The sequence below is a fragment of the Photinus pyralis genome, unplaced genomic scaffold (genome assembly GCF_008802855.1).
Source record: "Photinus pyralis isolate 1611_PpyrPB1 unplaced genomic scaffold, Ppyr1.3 Ppyr1.4_LG3a, whole genome shotgun sequence".
In the NCBI taxonomy this organism is placed as follows: Eukaryota; Metazoa; Arthropoda; class Insecta; order Coleoptera; family Lampyridae; genus Photinus; species Photinus pyralis.
In genome coordinates, this window is record NW_022170509.1 from 20,596,615 (window position 1) to 20,621,048 (window position 24,434).

Genomic DNA, 24,434 nt, shown 5'->3' on the forward strand with positions numbered 1-24,434 from the left:
TTTGTAACGTTATAAATATTCATGGTATGTACATTCATTAGCATCGGTTATTACATCATTCATTGCAATTTTCACATACCCCTTTTTATAAACCTGTTAGCCCCCCTCCCCCTTCCCATTATCACCTTTATTTAATTGTTATATAAGCCTTTTTACGGATTTTGAAGAGAATTACAGAAACAAGTGGGAAAAATAACCAAGTAACTCTTAGAGTTACTAAATTCGCATCACTTTAAATTATTATTATGACTCTTTGTATAGACTGGAAGCAGCATATTGGTACTTAGTACTTTCTTTGTTTGTGGTTTTAGTTAAACATGTTTTATGCAGAATTTCATTTTCGTTCAAAATTAAAGATATACAGGGCGATCTGTGTAACCATTTATACGGAATACCTGGATAGCTCGATGCTCAATGGTTTTGCTAATTTCGCCATTGTAATAATGAGACAAATTGCTATTAACCGTGCTAAAATAACAGAAAAGTTAGCAACAGTGTCGAGTATCTTCTTCAGTTGGAGGACATAGTTGGTGGTAGTGCACTGAATTCAACGCAATTAAAATTTAAGTACCTCTTCTGTAATAGCTTTTGGCATGTCAATTTCTCTCGAAAAAGTTGCAGATGCAAGGGTCCATTCAGCAATTCATATCTCTTAAACCGTTTAACATAAGTGAGCGTCCTTTTTAATACTTATTAATCCTTAAAGTCTAACAAATTTTTTGAGTGACCGCCGAAAGTCATGAAAAAGTTTCTAGAGCTGCTGCAATTTTTCAGTTACCAATCAAAAAATTTCGAAAACTTCAATTTTTCAAATTGCAAGTTGCAACCACTATTTCTAGTGTCAGAAATGAGTGTAGAGGAAAATTTTAGGGCCACTGTTATTAACAACATTCTGTATGCCTATATCGGGTAGTTATTGAGCATTGGTTTAAGAGTGAATTATTTAATGAACCCTTGCATTTTCAACATATGCTGTATTTATCGATGTTTACTTTCTTGGTGGATGATTAATGGAGAGGGGGCTTTTTACACATAAACAGTTAAAGGCCGCCTGGCATACTTTCAAACTGTATGCTATATAATACAAGAAGAATCAAGCCCTTAGAGAAATTCTCCGAAATATTACATTTGTAGGTACCTTCCTATAGCACGTTCGAGATATTCACAATTAAGCTTTTACATTGACAGTAGATGTGTCTCATCTAGGCAATCTTTGCGCCGTGTAGGAATATCATCCTCAGACACAGTTCTGCAGACATTTACACGAATAGATATGTCGGGTCCAGACGATCTAAAGTTTTGACATCTCTAATTCCAGACCTTTTATTACAGTAGCATTTCCACGTGCGAAAGAAGAGAGTTAGGTAGTTGGTAGAAAACAGTTCCTTTTGGCACCATTAAAGGCATGCGTATGCACAATCTTGTAACATGTAAAAGTTATGCACGTTGTACTTTTAAAAACAACATCTCAGGAAAGAATTGGAGGGGGGGGGGCTTACCGCGAAATTTGATAGCCATCTAACACACCTTCAAGGTATATGCTACTTATTGCAAAAAAATGCAGAACTCCATTCCCCTAAAAGAAGTAGATCAAAACCGTCCAGGTGAGTCCGGACAGACGGACGGTCGGACAAAACGCAAACAGTAGTGCATTTATTTTATTCTTAGAAAATAGGCTAAAAATAGAGAATGGTATGTTTCTATTTAAAAAAACCAAGATGGCACAATTTCCGGTATTTACGGTAGCGACGCCATCTTGAAATTATTGTATTTCAATTCGCAATGGTCGATTATAGGTGTAAACCAAATTTCAATTTCTATTCAATTGCAGGTTTCAAAACTTCTAACGAACGGGCTACGTGAACCTTACTGTATATTAATTCGACTAACTATTAACATTTCACAAAAATCGCTCCATAATTAAGACAGTTATATCTGTATGAGGGCACCTTGGTATTTTTACCGTTCCCGATCCACAAAAATCCCTGGAACTTTTGTGCCTATTGTTGGGTCTTTCCTAATAGCGTAGGCGGTACACATTTTGTCAACCACAAATTATATGGAAACGACACCAAGAACGGCAAAATCCTTCAAGTATGGAATTTCCAAATTTTGAACAAATTATTGAACGATTAACGGCCTATTTACACGCCAGAAACTGTTTTAACTACATTTCTAACGTGTAGTGTACTTCCAAATTAACTGGAATCGACATCCGAAACATCACGCAGGGTTAAAACTATCAAATACAAATTTAACCATTATTTTGAAAATAATCCAAATTTGAGGCCTAAGGGTCAGATATGCAACTTTTTTAATGCCGCCATTGGCACCAGCGACCCTAAATCATTCAAAAACGACCCCTAGAATGCCGAAATTCGTCAATTTTTACAGGTTTAAAACCTTGAACACCCTTTTGAACAAAAGTGTTCAAATTTTGAACCCACACGAAAATTTCGGTGGGTGCTGCGGGTCAAAAGTTTTATTTGGACCTAATAAACATGTGTACCGAGTTTCTTGCTTTTGTCACAAAGTGCAGCATTTACCTCGATATTCAGTTGTACCGCCTACGCTATAAATCATAAAGAAGTCGCAGTGCAAATTTCGAAAATCGGCCGGTATTGCTTACACGGACGGGCGGTCGGAAAATATAATAGAACTATAAAGGACCACTAAAAAAAAAGCCGGCTCCGGATTTTACCCACACCCGTAGATAAATAAGTAAGGCCCGGTCGTCACAATTAGTCGCAACAGGGAGAGTGATCAAAACGCGAGTGATCAATCGCGAGTGAGAAAAAGACTAGTTTTCGTAACGGGCGGAAAGTGAGTTACAAACAATAGTGTTTTTGTGCTCATCGTGTGAAAGTATTTTTGATGCACGAGTTACTTTTCATAACTGCTTGTGGTCTTCGTTAACCGGGCAAAAAAAATTTTATTTTGACTGTAAGGCAGATTTTAAAAAGTGACACTTCATATACAGGGTGGTGACTTGCGTAACGCATCATAGGGATTTCAATGTAAAATTCTTAACATGCGATTATTGGCGCCCCAAATTATTTTAGAGCAAAAATGTATTAGTTATTAGTTTTTTCTGGAAACAATTTTGTTACACCAATCAATCAATCGTATTAGTTTTCAATTTTTAGCGCATTTTTGAAAAAAATACGCTATTATATTCGTTATTGCTGGCAGGCCGGCTGTCCGCGTGAGATCTCCACAACTACAATAGCTAGAGAATTCAAATTTTCACTAAAAGCTTTCTGCTATAGTGTAGATGTGCAGGCACTAGTCTATTTTGAGTTAGATTACTTGTGAGATCGATAATTGAAGAAAATAATTTCGATATGGGTTTCGGAGGTGCTATAATTTTACCGTTAGATAGCGCTACCAGTATAAAAACTTATTATTTACTTTGTGATTTGTTTTACAAAATGAAGACGTACCGTCAATTGAAATTAAATAAAATTAATTATTTAACGCAGCAAAATTACTCGTGAGATCGATAATTTTAAACTTCGCTAATAAAATACTGACCTGCATTACCAAAAATGCGCTTTAATCATGCATATGCTGATTTACATTTCATATAAGACGAACAATTGGAAAAATAAAACCCGCATCTTTTTCAATAATCTGATGAATACATTGAAATCCCTATGATGCGTTACGCAAGTCACCACCCTGTATATGTATATCAAAATTAGAAAAAAATATTTTGAAAAAGGGGATTGACTTTTGGCATCTGTGCTATAACATATACTGAAATTTTGCAGGATTTTATCTATTGGTTTTGGTTTCATTAAGTGGCAAAGCAAAGCGATGCAAGGTTTATAGGGGAGTCGATGGTGTCCGTCTGTCCGTGTCCGTCTGTCCGTGAACATGATAGCTGTCAAACTCTTGGACCGATTTGTTTCAAACTTTGCACAGTTAACATACAGTGTGTCCCCGGATGGAACAAGAGGGAAACAATTTTTAATTTTAACTTTACGCAAAAATCTCATTCTCTATAAAAATTTTTGCTTGCCTCAAAATCACCTATTCTGAAATAAAAATCTAGATATTCCTTTTAGCAGCTGAGAAAATTACAAAAAAACGCAAAATCTATAGCGTAAATTTTTCTAATTGCATGTTTTTGATTAAATCAGACTATCATTGTATCTTCCATGGCAACCTGATAAGTAAATCAAGTTGCTTGTTATCTGTTAATGTCATTCCGTATTTGTAATGCTAACTTTAGGACAATATTTTTCCCTCTTGTTCAGTCCATCCGGGGACACACTGTATATACCACATGTAACAAGCCTTTTTTAGATGCTCTTTAGGGGTTTATTTGGCTTTAAAGTTAGTGACTAGGCTTTAATTTGCTGCCAAGCACATTTCAATCTGGGAAATGGTTATTTTTGAGCCCACAGCAGGTTACCGTTCATAGAGGATCAAGGCAAACAAAAAGTTCAGAAATTTTACGAAGGACCGGTTCCACAATGCAAGCATATACTAAGTAGGTATAAGCTATTCCAGTAGGTATACAATCAGAAAATTCAACCCAATTTTCAGATTTTGTATTTGGAATAGTTTACACTCGGTATACACTTGCATTGTATAATCGCCATAAGATGTATATTGTACAAATTTAAGAAAGGGGGTTTTTATTCCGGAGTTTTATCCAAGAAAGTTGGTGTTAACATAACACCCATCAAGAAAAAAGGCGAAAACGTCCAGGAATTTTTTCTCTTGCTGTGAGTTTGCTTGAAGAAAATGCTCGGCTTCATATCGCCGGCATAGTAACAGATAACTGCCCTAGTCCATTTCTGTTACTCTCGGTTCGCCATCTTGAATTTTTTTATACCTAAGGGGTGTTCAAAATGCTTTCCACGCAAAAAAAAATACTTGGGTGAAAGTATGCTTTACGCAAACCAAGTGACATGTCTCTCTATATCCACGATTGTGTGTACTCCAGCCGCGATAGTTACAGCTTTGATACCTGATACTTTGATACTTTGCCATATGAGCTTCGATATTAAATTATGCAACCTATAGGTAATATTTTAAAGGGAACAGTAGTATACATTCGACACTATTAATTCAATGAAGTTTTTAACATAGATGTTTTGTTGCAGAGGCACCAGTGGAATTGATATCGACTTAAGACGAGTGGACATCGATCAATGTCCTCTACCGAAAGACAGCACTCAACTTAACATATTCGCTGCTTCGGATAAATGTAAAAAACGGACCACCTACGTAAGTCTCTATTCAATATTTAATATAAAGCTTTACATTTAAATACGGGCCATGCTTTGATTAATCACTCAAGCATACGCGAGTAATCTGTAGTGGCATATTCAATTTTATCCTTAGCTTTGCAACATGAAGTTTAGTTTATTACATAACACGCTTGCGAGTGGAAAATTAGGTTGTCAACGAACATCACATTTGATGAAATATAAATAACACATCGAGCTTTTAACAGTTTTATATTTTGATTTGGCTTTTTCTCATTTTTTTCCTAACAAGTTAATGAAGTCCTGTTCGAATATTATCGCTCCGATAATATCTAGTTTGATTAACCATTGTGCATCTAAGGGTACATTCCCTGAAAAACTAAAAAAGTCTTGTGTGATACCAATCCACAAAAAAAGGGACAAGAAACAGGTGTCAAACTATAGAGGAATCTCGTTACTTAGTTCATCTTCCAAAATATTTGAAAAGTGCATCTGTAACAGACTAACTACATTCCTAGAAAAATATGATATGATATATAACAAACAGTATGGGTTTCGATCAGGATCGTCAACCGAATTAGCCACAATACAGCTAGTACAACATATCAACAATAAACTAGATCAAAACGAAGAATGCTTTGTGGTATACTTCGATATAAGAAAAGCATTTGACTGCATTAATCTAAATTTATTATCAGAAAAATTGAAACAATTTGGTATACGAAATCCCATTCATGATCTTCTACTTTCTTTCTTGTCAAATCGGAAGTCTGTCGTTAAATTCAACAATACGTACTCCAATGAATATACGCTCAATATTGGAACACCCCAAGGCAGTAATCTAGGGCCTATCGTTTTCCTTTTATTTAATAATGACTTGCCCAGGTATATTAAAAATGGAGTAACTTTCATGTACGCGGATGACACGGCTATTGTTGTTAACGCAAAGAACTACAATCAAGCGCAAGAAAAATTAAGGCTTGTGATCCAAAAATTTTTAGAATGGTGTAACAATTATAAGTTGCACATCAATTCAGATAAGACCATTGTTATGAATATGAAACCCACCGAAAACGGACAGGATATCTTTACCCTAAAGGTTAGCAATAATGACATTTTCGGCTCAAAATCGACTACATACCTAGGAGTGAAATTAGATTATCATTTGCGCTGGGATGAACACATTGAATACACTTGTTCAAAGCTAAATAAATCATACTATCTAATAGCCCAACTTAGGAATCGTTTCGATGCAAAAAACCTGCTTAACATTTACTATGCTATGGTGTATTCCCATTTAAGCTATAATATCATCTGCTGGGGAGCGAGTTCGAAGACCCACAGACTCTTTGTTTTGCAAAAACGAGTTATACGTTTAATTTTTAAACTCAAACCAACAGAGTCACGTAGAAATATCTTTATTGTAAATAAAATCTTGCCACTACCATGTATTTACATATACAAAATTCTATGCTTTATGCACCAGTACAAACATAACTTGCCAAAATGCGGCGATACACATAGCCACGATACAAGAGAAAAGCACAAGATTCTGCCGATGAAGCATTGCCATGCCTTCTTTGAAAAATCTCCCTATTATATGGGAACTAAGTTATTTAATTTACTTCCATTAAATATTACGAGAATTGGAATACAAAAATTTAAGAAACTAGTCAAGTGTTCCTTACAAAAGAGGGCATTTTACAACATTAAAGAATTTATACAAGAGTCCCATAACTCATTTGATCCTATTTAATCTGTGATATGTATTGTACCTGACGCTTCTATAATTGTAAAACAATTGTTAAAGAAATATATATTATTATTATTATTATTATTATTATTGTTTTAACTTGTCATACGAATCAATGTGCCAGATATAATTCGGTTCTTTACTAAAGTATTCCCTTCTTAATCTTCTTCGTTTTCTAATAGTTACACCTTGGGGGTCCAGAATTTTTAGTCATACGAATAGTTTCTTGCTTCACTGTAAATCCAGCGTGTAGACAACGAGATGCTTCCACCTATAACCATGCAGGTAACCTGGCCCGATTAATTCATTTCTTAGGAAACGTACTATAGTATTAATATCGGTATAGAATTTTTAGCTTCCTAGCATGTGCTAGGTAGCTATTGCGATAGCCGTTTTTTGAACATTTNCGGGTCCGTTAACTTGGCCCCCCCACTGAAAGATTTGATAGCCGTATTATTTTAAAATGAATGCGCTCGTTATGCGCTCATATGCGCCACCGATAATAACTCTTGCGCCATTATCGTTTTTTAGAAATCCGAAAAAACATTTGAGGGGGGGGGCAAGTGAACGTAGCCCCCCCCCCCGTACGTATTTTGTCGCTTGTAACTAGGTCACCTGATACATTTGGTTATGCGCTCAATTGCGCCACTTGGATTAAAGCTAGCGCCATTACGGTTAAGCCGTGACAAATTTTCAAAAAGTGGGAGGGCCAACTTAACGTTTTTAAAAGTTACTTTTTTTAACATCTATTCATACGAAATGGTACGCTCTGGTATGCGCTGAAATGCGCCGTAAAAAGATATCTTTGCGCCATTCTTGTTTTTTGGTTATCCTTAAATTGAAAGTGACGCCGACGATAACGATGATGAGTTAAATGATATGATAGAATTAAACGATATTCAGAAGATTCGTAGTGTTTTCAAAAAAATTAAAAGATCCGAGCAGCTAAGCAACAGACTGAAAAGTGCCTGCCAAACAGTAGGAGCTCCCTCAGAACTGTCACCTATTTTGGACACTCCAACCAGATGGAATTCCGCATACGATATGTTGGAGGTGGCTATAAAACTAAAAAAAGGTCTTAGCTGTCTATGTGAAAGTGATCCTGACAAAATATTTTAAACTAAGTGAAGAACAATGGGCAGTGTTGGAAAGTGTGTGCAAATTTTTAAAAATGTTTAAGAAAGTTACAGAAATATTGGGTGGAGATAAATATGTTACTTTACCCTCAGTAATAGTATGTATTAACATGCTTTTAGACAAAATAGAAGCAGAAGTCAAATGTTTGGATGAGAAGAGTGATCGTACTGCCACAGATATCCAACTTTTGCGTGCTTTTCAAAATGCAAGAGATAAAATATTAAAACACTATCGCCTTACCAACTGGATATATTGTGTAGTACTCATATTGGATCCTCGACACAAGATTGAACTATTCGATAGGACCAGTTGGGGCAAGGATTTGAAAAACGAATCGTTAAATGTCTTCTACGCGCTTTATAAAACATATCAAGAAAAGCTGAAAGATGATGTATGCTTGTCACCAGATGGTTCTAAACATACGGAATCTGAAGAAGAAGACGATTTTAATATATTTGAGATGTACCGAAGCAAAAGGCCAAAGAAGGATGAGCCGTACTCGTCCGACGAGTTATCCATGTACCTATCTCTACCTCGATGCAACGGCCAAAAGATATTTTGAAATGGTGGAAGAATCACGAGGAAAAATTTCCTGTGCTGAGTTTAATGGCTAAAGACTTTTTGGCTATTACTGCAACATCAGTTCCCTCCGAGAGATTGTTTTCGAGAGCTGGGTTGACGATGCGAAAACAAAGAAACAGACTCAGTCAGGAGTCGGCCAGGAGCCTTATGTGCCTCAATTCCTGGGTTGGGAACAGTTTTCTTCTCTAAACGTACCTACTTTTGCAAAGTATTTTTATTCCATTCATTTTTTGTTTTTAAGTATATGTAGCCATATATTATAATGTTTTGTCTCGTGTTTTGTTTATATTATTTAATAGTTATTAAAATTTCTGGACGATTTTTGTAGTTCTTTAACCTTCAAATGTAAATCCAAATGTTTGGAATTCGAGCTTAGCTCGGCTCGGCTCGAAAACGAGCCGGGTTTCGAGTCGAGCTGAAGTAATTTTTTTCGAGCCGAGTTTCGGGCCGAACTGGACACCCATAATTTCGAGCCGAGTCGAGTTTTCAAAAAGCTCGACTCGGCTGGGCTCGAATCCATCGATCTATGAAGTCTAGATGAAATATTTTCAGCTGAAAATGCTCCTCGTGAAATTTTTTTCAAAGTAGATACTCCGAAGTTAGCCTAGGTGTACCTTTTAGCCTAGAAAATTCATAATAGGAGGCGAAAATCATCAATTTTCGTGTTTTTTTGCGGTTCTTTGCAAATATATTTTTTTCCTACGAAATGTGCTGGTATTTCTACCTTCAAATCCTGGATTTCAAAATTTGGTAATGGCAACCCTAACGTAGGTATGGGTACACGAGGTTACGGATAGATCAAATATTCCCATAATGATTGTGTTTGTTACACGCAATAAGTACAAGTATGCAAAAATATCTAAAGAGGAAAGTTTCTCCCAAAAAATTTTCTTCTTCTGTGGAAGGGCCGCTTCCAGGAAAGGGTGCAACACTAAGCAGTGTGGGTGCAAGCCCTGGGTCCCTTGTACAAAGATGTGCAAATGTAAAGCGAAGTGCATGAATGGGACGGGCGATGATGATGAATAAAGAAAGTATTAATATCAATTTAATCTACTAAATGAATATCCTAAATAAAATACCTGTTCAAAATGTTGTTGAGCATTTAAACGTGACCTGAATCCCCTCAAACAGCACAGCATTTAATACACATTTCCACCTACTTTTTCAATTTTTGGTTTTTTGGTTCGATAAAATATGGCCTTTTAATAGTATTTTAATGCATTTTTAAGTGCTTAATCGTGCTCTACGCCCCCGAAAACATAGGAATAGACACCTGGATCGCGTAGATAGAGCCAAAAGCAGCAAAACTCTTAAATTTGGCGCAATTTGGACGCCATCTCGAATAACTCACTTCCGGTTGGAATTTCGAGTTGACAAACGGCATTTTGGGATTCAGCGGCGTCGAATTAGGGCTTAATTGTTACATGAAATGCTTCTTGGATTTGAATTTTCGTAAAACAAGACCCGACTACTATGGATAATATCAGTATCGGCGAATCGAGAAAAGTAATAGCATCGTGCACAAAAATCCTTTTTTTTTAATACAATTGAGTAGTCCGCCATCCGAATACCTTTTTATGCCTTTAATATTTAATATAACAAGGGAGCGGTTTGATGAATTAATAATATTTGAACAGATAGTTGACAAGAGCTTAATTTGGATTGGAATGCTTATGCAAGCGCAAGCTGTGGCAGAGAACACATAATTGTTTACTAAAAATTAGAAGATTACTACTAACTTGTATTCAAAGCGCAAAGTGTGTTAACGAAGTGGGATTATCTTGAGGGATCTTGTGATGGTTTAATGTGAGCCTTGTAATCATAATCAGCAGTAATCCGTGCCCTTGTTAAATAAATTTTCTGTCAGTTCTATGCGCAGATATCGCGGTAAACGGGCAGATGCTTAGTAAGAAGGAAATGTACAAGAAGTAAGACAACAAACCAAATATCTCGACAGATGGCAAATGATAAATTATAAGATGGAATTGCTTTCAGGGCAAGGGAAATAAAAACTCATCGCTGCTTCAATTTTAATTGTTTGAAAACCTGATTTTTTCAACAGCCGTTCCGGATCTTCTATCTTGGAAACTAGGAAAAAATCGTAAGGCGCTCCAATGTTAATCGTTAATTAACTTTACTAAGCAATTATACGATGAGATTTATTGTTTCTAATTAATGCGATCTCACTTTAACTTTGGAAAATGTATCTCTACATTTTAATGAATAAACTCTAATGATACGTCATTTGCGTGTAAGCGTATGTAATTTTAAACTCTGGAACTAGGCAGGTGCGTTTAATATATACACATTTCTAGCCATACAGTTCGTCAATGGTGACTTTCTTAAAAAAACGAGCCTATCGTACGATATTTAATATATTACATTCAGTAAAACTAATTAAAATGCCAGAAACTAATTAATACTCCAAATAACGCCTCTGGAATACGAATCCTCTGTGAAAAAGAATTTGATGCAGGGATGTGAGACAAGGCTCTTGTCTCTCGTAATCGACTTTCTGAAATTGGGGTTTTAGCCCAATGAGGTTCTCATACACGCAGCGTGCTTGAATACTCATTCAATATTTACAATTTGCGTACTTTTTTTACGGCACTTCGATGTAACTGAATGAGCAGTGTGAACGAGAGGCAAAAAAATTATCTAGAAAGCGGTTTCTGAATTATTTATAGCAATGGCGATATTCCCCCTTTTTTTTAATTGAGAAAGAAAGGTGCGGAATGATTCGATTTTCCGACATACGTGTTTATATTTGGAGTTAGCAAGCCGGCTTTTATGTTCGTGTCAACTTAACGATTTTAATTACAGTTAGTTATAATTGCCCATTAAACATTCACAATAATTAGAAGCGCTGCGAAACGAACAAAGCGAACCGGTAACATTTGCTCATAAAGCTTAGCCGAAACCTAAATGTAGCACATTGGGACTCGTCTTTAAAAATAGAGAGTTTCATTTTACATGCACACATTCAAGAACGTTTTGTGCTCATTTATGCGTCAGTCAACTCCTATGTTTGTGTGTCAATATTAAGGCTGATCCGACAGCTCAACGTCAACCGTATGTTTACAATACATTTTACAATAAATTGCGTTTACAAAGAAGTATAATTACTCAGCCATTTATGCAGAGTCGGATTAATGTCTCGAGAGGTTCTAAGTAATGAGAATTTTTTAGGCCCCTTTTTAGCGCTTTTTGGAAAAAAATACACTATTATGGCTGGCTGGCTGTCCGACTGAGATCTCAGCAATTACAATAGCTAGATACTTCAAATTTTCACAAAAAGCTTTCTGTTGAATTTGAGTTAGATTACTCGTCAGATCGTCTGCATTACCAAAAATGCGCTTTCATCATGCATATGCTGATTTACAACTTGTTTTCTTTACGTTGCATCGGCTAATTATAATTGCATGCAATCGGCAGATTGAAAAACATATAGGTACATACATTATGCATACAGGGTTGTGATTTAATAACGGATAAATTCAATAAAATTGAAATCGAGGCGTGTTCTGAAATACGCTCGAATCCATCGATTTTGTTTTTAAATTTTGCATGTTTTGACACATGTCTATATACAAGGCGCCCCAAAAAAGTGTGGCATAAATCATACTTTTTCCTTAAATATAAATACCCATATATTATTGCATTTTTGGATTCTCCAGGAAAATCTAGGTATTGCTATACCTATCTTCAACTGTTCACAGACTATTTACGTTCAAATATTAAAGTAACACTTTCATAACGATCTCCTAACAGCGACTTCATGATTTTGAACTTTCTGTCCGTCCGTCCGTGTGTGTACATGATTACTTGCGAACGTTCGCATTTTCCCATTATGTTTTCTGTAATAGGTCAAGGGACTAACTGAAATTTTGGTCATTGAACCTTCTGCCCGTCTGTCTGTGTACATGATAACTCGTGGAGGGTTTAGAATTTTCAAAATCTGTTTTCAGTAGTATTTATTAATAATCATAGTATTAATTATGTTATCACAGAAAATTTAATCAGTTCTTCCTTGGATTATGATAAACATAATACTGAAACCGTTCGCGAGTTATCATTGTACACAAGTGGGCGAAGTTATCATGTACACAGACGGAAGAACAGTCGGACGAACGGACGGATGGACAGGAAGTCCAAAATCTTGAATTGTTTTGATTAACTCGTTAATAAGCCACGTACGTTTGATATTCTCAAATAGCGTATTCGTGATGACATTGAGTGTACCGAATGTTACTTGACCAATGCTAGACTGATGGATGTTCGCACAATGTGAATGGTGACCAAATTTGTTGAACGCGGCCAGATCGCTATCGGCGGGACATGACCGGACAGATAGTGTGAATCGGCCTTAAAGCTGAGTGGGAAGCACTCTAGATCGAATGGTCGCAACATCGTCGCCTTTTTGGTTACGGTTGGTGCCAGCGCATGTCGAGTAGTTATTTCATAGGGCGAGCATTCCACTGCACCTATTTTACATGGAACACAATAAGTGATATTTGCCAAAGTGTATATTTTATATTATTATTTCAAAATTATTAATATATTTAATCAAACTTGTTAGAACCCTGTTTAATAAATTGTTTATTTAAGATACAAAAATTAAAATGAAAGAATAAGTTTCTAATGTATTGATTAGTTACGTAGCAATTAGACTGCTACGAAACCCTTACAGGCGTTCGAAATTCAGCCCGTCGGATCAGCCTTAACGAAGATATGAAATTTTTAATCAGGGTTTCAACTGTGTATTTCCAATCGAGTTCAACTTTGCATACTGAATTGTGCTCGTTTTTACCGATCTGTTCGCACTCGTTTTGTGCGTCAATATTAACGGAGATACGGAATTTTCAATATGGGGTTACAGCCTAGTGCAAAGATCGAAGGTTTCCAATCGCGACGAAAATTCACGTCTGAATTGTGCTCATTTGGTGCTGATTTGTGCGCTAACTTTACGGGAATTAAGTTTAATGGACAAATGATATGCTTAATCAGAGGGTCACAAATGAATTGTGCTCGTTTTGCGTATTCACCTAACGTGTTATGCGCGATTATTAACAAAACGCAATTAATATTAACGTATAGCGACAATTTTTAATGCGTAGCTAAATACTGAAAACCATCTATCACATCTATTAGCCGTGCCCACATTGTCATGAAGTGCCTAATGTAACCACCATATCCTTCTGGCTCATATTTTGGTGGTTCTTGATTTTTCTCTTTCTAACGTGAACTTAAGGCGGTGGATAAGTTCGTAAGATTTGATGTCAAAGTCAATAAATATCGAAAACACGTATACACAGTAAACACTTGCAGTAAGTTAAAAAGCAGAAGATGTAATAATTTTTGCAATAATTTTTTGGGCAGCTATTGAATACCCCCTATTAATATCTACGCTCCTGGACCTTCTTTAACTTCTCCTCCCTCTTATGATAAACATAACTGAAAAATTGAAGGAGTAATGAGAAAATGTTCCGTATTCCGGGCTACTCCACAAAACTCATAACTTGCAGATTTACAAAATTCCTACACCAAGACGGCACATGGTGTTTTTTTAAAGACTATCTGCTATATGCAAGGTCTATTAAGCCATCTTCACTCTTTTCTATTCTATTCTTTTCATATCCACGCATCCCCTCTTTCAGACGTTTACTATCTTTACTAGTCTTCTTCCTCCTTTCCGTGTACCCCCCTCTGCTCCTTCCATCATGTTTTTCAGCAAACTATTCCCTCTCAGCACATTCTTTTCCTTCTCAAAATAGTTTTATACAAAGATCTTCCTTCTCCTACTTCTAGTACTTGTTCGTTCCTAATCCTGTCAGACCACTTTATTCCAAACATTCATTTCTAGATCCATTTAATTGTTTTCTTACCTTTTTTCAAAATTGTCCACGTTTCACAATCACGTCCGTACAGCACAACACTACGTATAAAGCACTTCGCTACCCTTTTCCTTAGAGTCATGTCCAACTTGCTGCAAAGTGTTCTACCTTCCCTGGCAAATGCTTCTTTTCCAGATTCCCCATTGATCTGTTACAGTGGTTCCTAGATATTTACAGTTTTCTACCTGCTCCAATTCTTATTCCTTAGTATTTTTCTGATTTATAACTAAACCATATTCCTTTTCCTCATCTTCATGTTAATGCTTTCAGATCTACTGTATTTTCCGCAAACATGAGAGTGTCATCAGCAAACCGAATGGATACAACTCTTCTTCCTCCAATATTTATGACCTTTCCAACACTTGGATGCCACGCACTCAGTGAAACTATTAAATAATGTCGGTAACACCCGTGTCTCACCCCTTTCCAAGTTCAAACCAACCCATTCTCTTTCCGCTGAGTCTCAATGCTACCTGCTGTCCGGTGTACAATTTGCTCAATCTATCTTTTTCTTTTAAAATGTCCGTCAAGTTTTCTCACAGAACGCAATCAAAATAATGTCTTTACTAGGTCAACGAAGCACAAACTTTTTGTTTCTTTCTTTTACCCAGAGGTATCATCAGAGTCTTCAGGCTAGATTCGTGTATATCATTACATAAAGATGTTAATTCCTTCATTCCTTCTTTCTGGAGACACCTTAATATCTCTATTGGAATTCCATCCCCGTAGCTTTACCTGACTTCATATCTTTCATTGGTTTTTCCACTTCGGTAAGCATAATTCTGGTTCCTATACGGTCAGGACAGACTGCGTCTTCCGTTTCCAATTCCAGTTGCCTTCGTTTAAATGTGCTTTATAGAGATCTACCACATATTTTTTCCATAAACTTAGAATGTCCTTTCAGAACCTTTTAATTCCTCTCTTCCACCTCATTGCTACAACCAGTTCTTGATGATCTGTTCCAGGTAGCCTCCTTAATCCTATTGTAAATAATATCGTACCCTATCAAGTTTTTCTATTTCATTATATTGATTTTCCACACTACCTCTCCCTAGCTTCATCAGTTCAACTGTGTATTTAGCCTCCAATATTGTCTTCTTCCTCCTTCGGTATTGATGTTTTAATACCTTCTTCTCTTTTCCATCTGTGCTATCATTTCTTAATATTTTCAAGTTTTGTCTCCTTTAGTAGACTTTTCACGTTCTAAGTTTCCATTTTCAATTTAGTTTTTTCCTTCTCTGCATTGCTCTCTTCGGATACTGTGTAATATGTAGAGACGAAAAGGACTGTATAGCCGTGGAAAAGCACTACCGGGTGATAATAAGCACCAGAGAAAGGAAGGATCAGGTAAATCTATAAATAGAGAATGATAGCTCGACCAGGGCTAAGGAGAAAGGGTTTAGTGGGTGCAAGCCACACACTGCCACGACTAGGCATTCCCCAATTCCCCAAAAATTGTTTCCAATTTCTTCCAGATCAGATCTTGAAGGGGAAATCTAGTACAAAATTTAGAAAAGCTGAAATGAAAATCCCACGTAAACTCTTTTTGGAAGTTTTGTTCCCGTTGCTTCCACATGAACACACTTATTTGGGAAAAATGTTTGTTTTGGTTCCCTGGGCCACCCAAGGACGTGTGGACTACAGCCGTGCATTCAAAGATATTTGAGACAAGCGTCACATATTTAAACGCTTCTTATGCTTTTGATAGTACTCCAGAGAGTACTGGAACGTTCTTGTAATGGGACGTCTACCAAACTGTGAAAGATCTAGGAAGCTTTCAGATGAGACCATTTCTGGAAAGGGATCTTCTGTTCTCAGTTCTAAAGGATAGTTCCATAGTTCTGGAAAGCTTAAACAAAATTCCAAGAACTTACTGGAAATGTCGGAGCTCGGTCAACGACTGTTCTAAAAAAGATCTAAGTGAGTTCTAAATGAGAAGAGTAAATTCCGAAAAGAGTTTTGCCTTCCGTTTTGAAAGAAATGCTCGCGAACGTAAATTTCGAAAGCATGACAGACTCAGCCGACGTTTCCTGTATCTTTTACGTTGACTATAAACGACACCCCTAAAGATAGGGAATCCTTACATCTCTCTTTGTTATACCGGGATATTCACCCACAAAACCAGGAAGTTGGCCGCAGGGAGCGAAGTAGCGCTAAAATACTAGAGGTACGATTTTCAACCCATGTGATAAAAGGGCACGTTTTAATTATTTCAAAGGGGTAATGTTTAATCTTTAAACAATTAAAATGTTAAAATAATATTTGGAAAAATAAATCTCATAAGATAATTAAAGGAATCAACAAGTGTTCTGTACAAGGTTCGGTCGTATGACTGCTAAGGGCTGCTGTGTAGGAAAATCAAACTAATTTGGGTGGTCCAGTTAACTTCATTTGAAATTGTATGATCCCATTTGGGAACAATGGCGTGTGTGATAAGCTCCGAATTTATAAAGATTCGCATTGGGGAATTGTTTAACCGGTCATAACTTGTTAATTGTACAGTTTAAATGCGGCTTTTTTTATTTATTGCGCTATTAAGCCAAACAATAAACAAAATCCTCCCATTGCGATTGTATTGTGTACGTTTGTAGACCAACAAAAGGAAATAAATAAATCTTATCACACGTGACTCTCTTAAATTCGAAGCACTGCATCAAGTAATTGTTTTGTTTATTTTTTGGCTGAGATTGCAGGGCGGTTTATGTTGATTCAAGTTTTGATACAATATCACCTTTCGGTATGCTTGGAAAACGCGCCAATGGCACTATTTATGAGTCGTTGGGTTTTGTTTTATGTGACTGTGTACTTGGTGCTACAGTTGCGACAATTAAACTGATAAAATCTCTTTTCAAATGCACTAATAAAACGGTGTTTGCCGTACAAGGAATGTTTCTTTTATAGATATGCACTACATATTCCTTGCTCAGGTCCCATTTAACAAATAATGCCAAAAAATTGTTGTGAAAATTAAAACGCAGAGACACCAAAAATATTTGGGCTTCAGCTGAAAGGTGGTTACTTGGTTCTCTATCACCCAATTCCTTTGAAATACCCACTTAATTGACACACCTGTACCTATGACTTTTTAATATCGCTTTATCTTTTTCGCTAAATAAATATTTATTGAAACGCAGTATAATATAATAAATTAAATTACATTAAAATTAATTAAAACGAGTCTATACCCACCTAAGTAATTACAACGATTTCACTAAATCCGTCCCGACGGTTTTGTTTGTCATTCCTTTCGATCAGCCAGTTTTGTGGTATATATAACTTCTAACAGTGGAATATATTCCCATATTTTTTGTAACGCAACACAAGGAAGTAAATAAACAGACGAGAGGTCTTTGTGTTATTTTCCTACGAATCACGTTTTTAGACTAAGAGCATTCACTAAAAAATAATTTTATTTCAAGTGTGTTCCGGTCTCCGGCTTGGGATTTCGAAGGGGAAGTTACAAGTGTGTGTGTCGGCTTGGTTTCTACTTTCCTGACACCAAAGCTGAGCGAAGATACTACAATGGAACCGTTATCGAAGAGGAGTATGAGAAACTAATGCTGGTAAATATTTCAAATGTATTATTTTGCGTCGAGCTTTGCGCGTACAGTGAATAAGGGAAATTTTGCTATACGGTTGTTGTTATAATATACGGTGATTGAGTTGAACTAACCTTCATAGCCGTACATTTGGGCCATACTTAATGAGAAAAGGAATTATATATCAAATTACTTTAAATTTGGAGGGTCATTTACGTGATATGAAAATGCATCCCCTTTTCCTTCATAATTAATAATCATGGCGGTCTCATTTCCTCTCACATTTAGCGAAATGGAATTTTTAGTTTCACCATCCCTATGCTTCAAGAAAACGCAATTAACCTAATAATAAACAAGTTTAAACTTAGTTTAGAAAGATTCCATTAATTATCCACTTTGAACTATACATCAAGTTTTAGACGTTCCAACCACACTTATGCGTATATAAGTGGAAACCATTCGTTAAAGACAATGTGCTATCATCCATCACTATACACTATTGCGCAAAATATTGTAAAGTTTTTAAAAGAGAAACTTCTCCAGCTATTAGCATCGTAGATTGCATATATTGTAAACCCGGTAGTAAGTAGCCCATCAGAGCAGTTCCTTGGGTTTTTACACTGATAAGATTTGTACCAAATACCAATCTCTCCAGTAGGGTAATTAACGAATAGCATAACCACTGGTTTTAGAGAAATCAAGTACGCTCAAGGTTATAATTAAACTAGAAACTCATATGTCCTATTTAACCTTCGTGATACGAGTTCAATTTTAGAATGTCTAGAGAAAAGATTAATTTTTGTATTTAGCTATTACCAGAAATAGTATAAATGACATTACACATAGTCATTTCATTTAAACTTATTAAAATTTTAATCTAACCCCTTGGGGACACTAAGGATTTTATAGTTATGGTGTGTTGAGGTCAATGATTTGATAACAAAATCCTCTTGTTGACACTCCATATACCACCCTCAAAACTGGAATCATTATCGCCAACTCCTCGTGCAGGAAGAACTTGGTGACCGCACTCCTTCCCAGTTTCTCCGCCATTTGCGCTCTCTGGTGGACAGCGCCACTGTTTAAGGCAGCCTTCTCCGCACCAAGGAATCTTGCAGGTCTAATCTGGTCAAACTGGCCTTAGTCCAGATACTCTTGCAGCCGACAAGATTATGGAGATCCGGTCTGTTACACCAGCTCTTGCGTTATCCACACTTACTGATATAAACACCAATCCGCCATCAGCTGTATCAAACCAGCTTACTCAACGACTGGATGAATTTTCAAGGCAGTTTTCGTGCGATGCAAATCTAACCTTCCACGAAGCCGTAATGTTTCTGCTGACCGTAGTCGTGACCGTTACCGATCTACAAATTCCAATGGTGTTTGTTGGTACCATCGCCGTTTTGGAAATCAAGCAACCAAATCTTGTCTTATTGTTCGTTTCAATCATACTCCACTGGCAGTCAGTAATGGCGGCAGCTGATTGCCCTACAAGAGGGCACAAGTTTTTGTTAGACACCGACTTGTTGTTTTCCTCGGAAATTATTCCCCGAGCGTCGATGCCGTGTCAATTATTAGACCCTGTGGAATTTACCAGACCCTTAACATTTTTCAAGGCCTACCTAAAAGTGTAAGGTCCTTTTCCAAACAATCTTTCGCGCCATCGACAAATACCGGAAATCCGTCAAATAAGATACAATTAAAGCATTTTTATTAATTAATTAATTAATTAATCTCATTTTCCCAATATTTGAGGTTAGGATCGAGAGTTTGAAAAACGTTTTCACTGGCCTCTTTGGATGTTATTTGGATACTTTTTTTTCATAAAGAAAAAGTTACATTCTATTTGATTTGTTTGATTTTTTTAGGATTTTGAGTTATAGTGTCAAAACTAGCCCTCTGGCGGAGAGGGATTCAACTAAATTAACTATATTTTGGTTCATTCTCATTGCCCAAGGAATGCCCTTTTCAACCATACCAAATTTGTTAAAATCGGTCAAACGGTTAAGAAGTTAAAGCAGGTTATTGCAAAAACAATTGAACGCCTCACACCATCTTTGTTTTTGAAATGACTAAGTTTTTGTTTTTACGAAAATTATAGATAAACTGGTTCTGTTTAAAAATTTTTAGCTTATTATGCGAAATTTAAAGAAAATGCAATTTTAAAATTTAAGAATGGCAGTTGGTAATTTTTAGAACTTGAAAGTATTTTCCAGCGATTCTTCATGACCGATTTACCTAATAATTTTTTACCTCTAAGTCATATGACGAACGGTTCTCAAGATATGGCCGAGGAACGATCTTATTGGGTCACCCGGTACTACAGACAGTCGACATATTCATGGAACTGCCAATATCGTTCTATCTATTCTATCTATGCACAGAGGAGCTCGACCGGCAAGCACCAAAGGCCCAGTGTGCGTATACCCCCTTTCTTGCGCAACTAGATTCAGAGCCCAGTCCTCTCAATAAAGGATAGGACCCTGTTTAGCCTAAGTTGCTATACCCTCACCGGTTCCAGATACCTGTCCCCAAGAAGTTGATGTCTGTCTCTTTACTTTCGAGTGTATTGTTTTTTTTCGTTTTTTTATTTTTTTTTTCGTTTGTCAAGGTCAATGGTAGAACGCTTGATGCAGACCTTTCTGCATTTAGGCGAATTGATCTTTTTGGCTGAGATTGTTTACTTACACATTATATATACGTCTTTTTTTTGTATTCTACATATATTCAGTCAATAAAGTGCTATTATTATTATTATATGAAGGCGTCACAGTGACAGATCACATGCACCGTAGTTTCATTTGCCTCGCCACAGAACCTGCACGTGGGCTCCTCTACAAGCCCAATGTTACGCAGGTTGACCATCCAGAACACCGGCGATCTTCTTAATCTGATTCTATTCAGTTTTAGAGGCTTAGAAGACCCAGTTTTGGCAAAGAGCCCTGTTAAAAAGAACCTGGACTGTCTGAGTCCGGTTGCTTGGTGCCACTGAACTTGGAGTTGACCCAGTCTTTACCCCTGACATAACGGAGGGAGCAATTCCTAGGGTAGGCTCGGGTCCGATGAAGACCCCACCACTGTTTTCACGAGTGCCGTAGCCGATCGGAACCTGTCTGCTGACAAAACGTTCAGCGCCACGTGACTGTCACTGCATATGTATAATTATACACTGCTTACGGTAATCTCTGCGGAGGTTCTCCTGTGCAAGGTCATGATGGCTAACATCTCAGCCTGAAACACGGCGCTATGCTGACAAGGGAGAAGCTGACGTCAGCTCTCGGTCGATCACCGTCTGTAAACCACACGAGTCCCTCAGATTTGAGGAACGGGCGACTACAGCCCAAGCTCTGTGTCGGGGAGAAACAGTTTATAACTCCTTGGTCTTAATAAGACAGCCCGGATCACATCCCTTCTTGCGAGGAAGGGTTCCGACCTGAGGGTTTTCCCTCAAATCCACTCATGCCCGAGGCTGTCCTGTTCCAACCACTTGTCCCAATCGTTTAGCCGTATGTAAGCCTTCCGAGCCTCTGCCTCCACAGCTATGTATAAAGGCTTTAGTCCCAAAAGTTCCTCCATGGCCAAAGTTGGCGTGGTTTTCAGGGCTCCAGTGACTTTCAGATAGGCGAGTCTCTGAATTTTTTCCTGTAGGATGACCTGCGCATAGGAGCGTACCATACAAGTGCACCATACAGCATACAGTAGAGGGCTCAAGCCCCATGTATAACCAAAATCCATTCTACATGCCCACAGACATACAGTGGCTTTTTTGCTGATTCGCTCAATGTGCCCTTTCCAGGTCAAGAGGGAGTCTATGATGACTCCCAAATATTTCACTGACCTGGTCAGAACCAGTTGACTTCCCCGAAGAATTCCGTTCTCTTTCTATTTGTAAATGGAACAACCTGCTTCTTTTCCGGGTTAATGAAAAGACCGTGGCTACCGCACCAACTAACCACCTGCTTTCACAGTGTTTGGAGTAAGTTTGGAGCAATAGGTGGCCTGAAGTTTACTCTCAACAAACGATTACTGCAGAAGAAGGCGCGGGACCGATTGTAACATGCTGCTGTCACCACAGATCAAGGTTGCCAGTTTGAGTCTGATTTGTTCACAACCCTGAATAATATTTTTGGAGTCCTGATCCTGCAGATACCATCCCTGTGCCAATGGTATGGTTGAACGTGTCCATACAGTTGAAAGCAGCAGTGAATCTTGGCTCGAAGCTCTTCCAATTGTATTGCTGCATAACTCGTATACGGACAGACTGTCGTTACCTGGTGAAGTGTGAACTCCCCAGACCGAAGCTATACGACAAGAGGCGTAACTAGCTTCGTAGTGTGTCTGAGACGGTATATGAGGCTGACCTTCGCCCAGTTTCTGCTTTCCACCATTCTACATCCAAAGTTTTTGTTTTTCAAGATCTTGCAACATGTTCCCATGTTTTTCTGAGGGATTGGAAAATAGAGAAAAAATGTTTCAAAACCCACTCGTGAGTGTTGCCGCGTAACACAGCTGTAGAATGATGAGGAACGGGCAAATGTTGACCATAGTAGCTATCAATTAGCGAAAACCCGAAGTCTCTAGGTGGCCCAGGGGCAGAGATCTCGATGGAACAGACATACAGACAGACAGACGACGGAAAATCGAGCACATAAGCATCAACTTCGTTGTGTTACGTAATACAAGAGTTGTAAGTAGGGAATGCAATACCGGGATGGCCCGAAATACTGGAATCCCGCCGCTTTTGTGCGGATTAATCCGCAGGTACCGTTATTCTCACAAACTATGGAAATATTGCAGCGAATATTCTAGAAATCCAGATAGACATGGAGGAGCCATAAAGGATGACTCACCGGCGACAAGAAACTAAGGCGGATGTGACGCATTCTTTCTGGGAAATACAGAAAATTCGAGAATATTCGGTTAACCGCACAAAATTGCTTATTTCTCAATGTCTTTAAAAATCGCACTTAATTTTTTTAACCTCAAACTATGTGCAATAATTTCAAATGGAAGTGTCTTGAGCGTGAATATTTTGGTATCTTTAATAGCTACCCTGTATATCTCCTTGCTAAATGTGGTCATTAGTACCTACTGTTGAGAGAGTAATACCTACTTATATTAACAAAATATTTTTTTCTTGTAACTTTTTAATTAAAGAGTCATATCTTTCGGCATCTTTCGCGTCAAGGTCCCAGAAATGCATTTAAATATTAATCCCTAAGCCTTCATAAGCCTCCTCATGGGATGAGGTAAAATTTCATTAATAAAAATTAGGCTTTTAAAAGAATTTCAGGAATTATTTGAATACCGAGGGTTTTTACTAACTAAATCTGAAAAGCTATTCGCTTTAATGTTTAAATTGTTGGTTTCCGAGATAACGGAATTTAGATCATAATAAACAGATGATGGAGCGCGTGTCTTGTGCTATTTTTGCTGTTCGTAATTTTACGGGTATCACCCTAGATTATCGTTAAGATTGCACGTATTCTTATAATCTCTGGAAGTCCGTAGATTGCTTCTCATCTGTAATTGTAAGAAAAGAAGCTTAATATTAAACTTATTATCAAGGGAATACGTCACATATTCAACGACGAGATCGTATTTTTGTCCACGTGAACGTTACTTTGCGTATCAGTTGATATAGTTTTTCGTTCAATATTGGCCGTTTTTATTTTGGAAAATGTATTAGTGACTTTTTGTCTAATATGCTTTTTAGGGGAATTTTTCGAAAGAAAAAAAAATCCCCCTTATGTGATGGTTTTGCCCGTCTGTCCGTCTGTTCCTCGTCTAACTTGAGAACGAAAAGAAACATGGATGTCAAAAAATCTTCCCCAATCGATTTCTACGAATTGAAGGATCAGTGCTGTTGAATATGAGCCGGATCAAAAGTCTGGTTTTCGAAGACGAGCGGAGCGACAAAAAATTCCTCTACTGAAAGTCATATTCGATTCTTCGTATCTTGTTTACAGATTCAATAATTGGTATCGATACAGTCTTTTAATAAAATTTGGTCCATTTTTAAATCAAATGGTGCATTACAGCATTTTATGTCGAATTGACGTTTTAAAAATCGTCGTGAATTAAGCATAATTTCCATTCGATTCTGGGCCATTGGGAGAAACAAAACGTAACTTGATTTTGTGTGCTTTATAACTGTCGTCACAATAATTTGTTTAGGGATTCCATTGTGGGAAAAGTATTTAATAAGATTATCCTAGAGATTATCAGAGATTTCTGTGCTCGAAAGTGAGATTAAATTATAAACTTGCGCATATTTAGAAAAGCTATCGATTATTGTTACGAG

The 24,434-nt window shown here is 37.2% G+C and overlaps 1 protein-coding gene across 1 annotated transcript in view; it reads left to right on the plus strand.

Annotated features, from left to right (window-relative positions):
* Positions 1-18,026: 18,026 nt before the first annotated feature.
* Positions 18,027-24,434, plus strand: part of LOC116166175 (probable G-protein coupled receptor CG31760) — a 56,206-nt gene continuing 49,798 nt past the window's right edge. Inside the window, exon 1 of the mRNA XM_031481037.1 lies at positions 18,027-18,151. Coding sequence (XP_031336897.1) covers positions 18,146-18,151 — 6 coding nt within the window. The 5' untranslated portion in view covers positions 18,027-18,145. The remainder of the gene's footprint in view (positions 18,152-24,434) is intronic.